Source organism: Gossypium hirsutum, chromosome A13 (genome assembly GCF_007990345.1).
Source record: "Gossypium hirsutum isolate 1008001.06 chromosome A13, Gossypium_hirsutum_v2.1, whole genome shotgun sequence".
NCBI classification, from domain to species: Eukaryota; Viridiplantae; Streptophyta; class Magnoliopsida; order Malvales; family Malvaceae; genus Gossypium; species Gossypium hirsutum.
Genome location: NC_053436.1, coordinates 14668401 through 14673590, shown reverse-complemented (window position 1 = coordinate 14673590; position 5190 = coordinate 14668401). Strand labels below are relative to the sequence as shown.

At 33.9% G+C, this 5190-nt stretch overlaps 1 protein-coding gene across 1 annotated transcript; it reads left to right on the top strand.

The window, feature by feature from the left end:
* Positions 1–505: 505 nt before the first annotated feature.
* Positions 506–4569, top strand: LOC107894007 (calcium-dependent protein kinase 26). The gene is made up of 9 exons (XM_016819182.2): positions 506–847; positions 1105–1799; positions 1954–2097; positions 2192–2344; positions 2478–2593; positions 2779–2946; positions 3151–3375; positions 3659–3807; positions 4357–4569. The coding sequence occupies exons 2-8, from the start codon at positions 1157–1159 to the stop codon at positions 3779–3781; spliced, it is 1572 nt and encodes a 523-aa protein (XP_016674671.1). The 5' UTR covers positions 506–847; positions 1105–1156; the 3' UTR covers positions 3782–3807; positions 4357–4569.
* The last annotated feature ends 621 nt before the right edge of the window (positions 4570–5190 follow it).

Below are 5190 nucleotides of genomic sequence, written 5' to 3'. Positions count from 1 at the left end.
CCTTGAATATCACACGGACCAATCTGAGAGAGGTCAAACCTTGAATCCGCCAGGTGTTCTATTATCTTCTAAAAACGGTATCCAGTTCAAGTCTTTGTTTAGGGGTTTCATCTATTTCCAACTCAAATTTGCTTGAGGCTTAATGTTATTACTTGATATTAAGAAATATTAAGGAAAACAAATATTTTTAAATTCACTTAAAGTCAAAATTTTGAGTTAACAATACCAAACAGTTTCAATTATCATCTAAATTTTAAATTAGTTCCAAATTTTGAAATAATATTATTTTATAGATGTAGAATATTTTTAAAATATTTAAATTAAATTGTAAATATATATACATGTGGATATATAAAAGACAAACATAGGAAAAAACTTTTTAAGGTTTATAGAATAACTATACGTATTTTTACAATTTAACTCATGAGTTCCGTTGAGATTTAACACAAATTTTTAGAATTTTTAATGCTATTAATCCAAAATATTTGTAGCAGAAAAAAAAAAAGAGGAAACCAAATGCTGGTTACTTTCATTACACAAGATTTTAATCCATGGATGTTTGTAAGAAGAAGAAAAAAAGTTATTTTTCAAAACAAAGAGGGAGGAAAAAGGGGAAGAAATAGTTAGCTTATGAAGCACTTCATATTCTTATTCTATGTATCTAAGCAGTAAGCAACAGCAAAAAAAAATAAATTAAAAAAAAAGAGCAAAATGTACAGAAAAAAAAAAAGAACCCACTAACATGGATGAGTTTAGGATTTAAATATATTCATCCACTTTAGCAATTTCCTTGTTAGACTCTCTCCTATTTCATTTTGCCTTTCTTCATTTTTTTAATTTGAAACTGGTACTTTGATCTTCCTCTATTTTTATTGTTATCTTGATACTATTATGCATGTTTTCATATGAAAATTTTATTCGTTTTTGGTGGATTTTTGGGCTTGGCTTAGTTTCTTTGATATTTATGGCTTTGATATTGTTTATGTATGTTTACATCTTTGATAGCTATGGTTTTTTTTCTTTCTTATCTGATATGGGATTCTTTTGATGCTTAGGTTTTTGGTTTCTGCATGGAAATTTACATTATTATTTTCTTTTTTTCAGTGTAATATTTGAGATATAACTGGATGAGGAAAATACTACTGTGATTGTTTTCATGGGAAATACATGCCTTAGATCTTTCAAGGGTAATAATCATTTTCAGGGCTACAATACCACCACTGGTACCAATTTGGCTCCATCCATCAGCCCCAGAGCTAACACCATGAGAAGAGCCTTTGATCACCAAGCTCATTTTGTTTTAGGCCGTAAGACCCCTAATATCCATGAGCTTTACACTTTTGGCCGCAAATTAGGACAAGGACAGTTTGGGATTACTTACTTATGTACCGATATTTCGACCGGGATTGAATATGCTTGTAAGTCAATATCGAAAAGGAAGTTGATTCGCAAGGAGGATGTGGAGGATGTTAGGAGGGAGATTCAGATTATGCATCATTTGGCTGGTCATAAGAATATCGTGTCGATTAAAGGCGCTTATGAGGATACTTTATATGTGTATATCGTAATGGAGTTTTGCTCCGGAGGCGAACTGTTCGATAGAATTATCCAGAGAGGGCATTACAGTGAGAGGAAGGCAGCTGAGTTGACTAAGATTATTGTTGGTGTTATTGAGGTTTGCCATTCACTCGGGGTTATGCATAGAGACTTGAAGCCTGAGAATTTCTTGTTGGTTAACAAGGATGATGATTTCTCACTCAAGGCAATTGATTTTGGACTCTCGGCCTTCTTTAAACCTGGTATCGAATGTTCTTAACTTTTACTGAATTTGAAGCAACTTAAGTAGCTGGAGCATACACCAAGTAGTAAAAGAGATAACATTTAGTTTGTAATAAAACCAATGTCATTTCGAAATTCAAGCTGTTTAACTTAACGTGTGCTTTACTCCTTCAGGGGAAATCTTTAGTGATGTTGTTGGAAGCCCGTATTATGTCGCTCCTGAAGTACTCCTCAAACATTATGGACCTGAAGCAGACATATGGTCTGCAGGAGTTATACTCTATATATTGCTATGTGGCTTGCCACCGTTTTGGGCAGGTAATTTTTATATTTCGACTCTGCATGGGGATCACTTTTCAAGTAGTTATATGTCTAATATACTTACGGACCTACCACTCTGTATGTACTTCAGAAACAATACAAGGAATCTTCGCTGCTGTGCTAAAAGGACATATTGACTTCAGCTCTTACCCATGGCCCCTAATATCCGATAGCGCAAAGGATCTAATCCGGAAGATGTTGTGCATTCACCCTTCAGAACGGTTGACAGCTCATGAAGTATTATGTATGTCATGCATAGTAGCTCTCTATTATTATCTGTTTGATGGTCATGAATGTTCTGAACCTTGATACAAAGCAATAAGTACTATTATTTATTATATTTATGCACCTTCTCCATTTCTTTTTGAATCATTTAGGTCATCCTTGGATTTGTAAAAATGGGGTTGCCCCGGATAAGGCACTGGATCCGGCAATACTTTCTCGCCTCAAGCAATTCTCGGCAATGAATAAATTAAAGAAGATGGCTTTACGGGTAAGATTCTCAAGATTTATGTGTAATATGATGAAGAATCTGTATGTGTGTGTTACGTACTCTATGTTTAGAGTTCTGTCTTAACAACTATGGAATTTCATGATGGCCTTAAGCATGCTCCTTTTATAGTTAATGCAATCAGACTCATTTGTGACAGATAAAGCTCTGCCCTTTTGTGCTATCAGGTAATAGCTGAAAGCCTCTCTGAGGAGGAGATTGCTGGTTTGCGAGAAATATTTACAGCTATGGATACTGGTAAGAGCGGTGCTATCACATTTGATGAACTCAAAGCCGGTTTGCAAAGATATGGTGCCACCTTGAAAGATACAGAGATTCAGGACCTTATGAATGCAGTAAGTTTGTTTATGAAGCAGATATCTAAATAATTGTTTCATTTTTCAAGCTTTTGTTTCATATTGCTTCTTCTTCCTTTGGTCTAAATGCCCGGTTACATGTTTGCTTGAATTTGCGAGAGATGCAGCAGTTGTTTCCCCTCGAAATTCTCTTTTTGCACAATTATGTGGCTGTTATGCTTATAATGTTATTTGTGTGGTCAGGCTGATGTGAGCAATAGCGGGACCATCGATTACGGTGAATTTATAGCTGCAACAATTCACCTTAATAAGCTAGAGCGCAAGGAGCATCTCGTTGCAGCATTCCAGTACTTTGATAAGGATAAAAGTGGCTATATTACAATTGGTGAGCTTAAACAAGCTTGTGCCGAGCTTAACATGAAAAATGTTTTACTTGAGGATATAATCCAAGAAGTCGATCAAGATAACGTAAGTCATTTTGTACCTTGATGTTCGGGTCATTACATTAGTTGATTTCTTATATGGTTGAACATGGTACTGATAACAACAATGTAGAGTTTCCGAGTACGTCACCATCCCGCTGTTTACAGTTCCTAAATTTTGTCTATGACTTGACATTGATGACACCATGTCAGTTTACATTAAACCAAAGCTGTGGGGTTTTGGCAAAGCAAGTTGTCGTTCAAATGATCTTTTGTTTTGTTTTCAGTTCGTTTGATTAAAATGTTCTGCAACATTTGCTTTATTTCAGGATGGAAGAATCGACTATGCTGAATTTGTTGCCATGATGCAAAAAGGCAATGCAGGAGTTGGTAGACGACCCATGAGAAACAGTCTGAATATGAGCATTAGAGATGTGCCGGGTTCTCAATAATTGCTGGCCACACACATCATGTACAGGTACCTTTAGGCTATATATGTTCTTTTCATGTCTCAATAACTTCCGGGATAGTTGTAGCACCGGTAAAATAGATCACCTTGTACAGGTATCTTTGAATTATATATGCCCTTTCATGTCTTGATATCTTCCGAAATGGCATTCCGACTCGCTTTTAGCCCAAAATTTCAAATGGTCTGTAACTGTGTACTTGTAAAAGCACATGCTGTGGCTTCACCTGTATCTAATTTACTAATTCAAATGGCTTTGAACTATTGTGATACATTAGAAGTTACTGTGAAGAACTGAGAAAGCATTAGAAAACTCAATAATTTCGATGCACAATCAATGAACTATCTCCTATCCTACATGTAATGTGTATGGAAATGAGAATGAATCGAACAGCTCTGAAGAATTTGTGTTGCATCATCGATAGAACTTAAGATATAGACTTAAGTAGGCTTGTTTTTCATTACTGCTAGACTAGCGATTAGAGTTCGTAAAATCAGGTACGTATCATCTTGTTTTTGCGAACTGTTTCTAACCCTCTAATTATATGATACTGTTGGCAGATTGTACAGCAAAACTGGAAAACGGAATATCCAGAATGAAACTTTTTCGGCTTAACAGTTCCGGTTCCTCCGATGTCACCCCGGACTCCCGTCACCAAAGAAATGGTCATGGAAAGGTTCTTTGTTATTGGTTTATAATGCTAGAGGCCAGTTTGTATGAATTAATGAGAAAATAATGTCAATATAGCAATAAGATGACCTAGATTAGATTTATAATACCTGGATTGTATAATAAATTTGTGGTTTTATTAGTACTCCAATTTCCATGGACTTAAAAGTTTTATTTACTAAGGATCAATCTGAAAATTAAGATATAATTTAGGGGTCAACTACTAAATATCCTAAAATTGATCCAAAAATGAAAACTTAAGTTGATTAATTATTTGACCGTAAAAGATGTATAAAAATCTATAACTCGAATCATTTTAACTTAAAATTGATTCGAACTTAAAATTATTTAAAACCAAAATGATCTAAACTGATAATAATCCTACTAAAAAAACTCAAATTTTAATCTTGAATGATTCACACAAAAACAACTCCAACTGGAATGAATTGATGTATACCTTTTGATTTAAATCAAACCAAGTTCTTTACTGTTGCACCAGTACCTTATTTAACTTTGTGTTTACTAAGTATCATTTTGTTTGTATTTTGTCTAAAATTATCAAATCTACTTAAAAAAGATAAATAAAAGGTCAAATTACGAATTTGGTCCTTTTATTATGCAAGAGATATATTGTATATACTTTACTTTGACATAATTTTATTCATTTACTTTTATAATGTCATTATTAATTTAAATAGTTAATATTATTAACTATTTTGACTAAA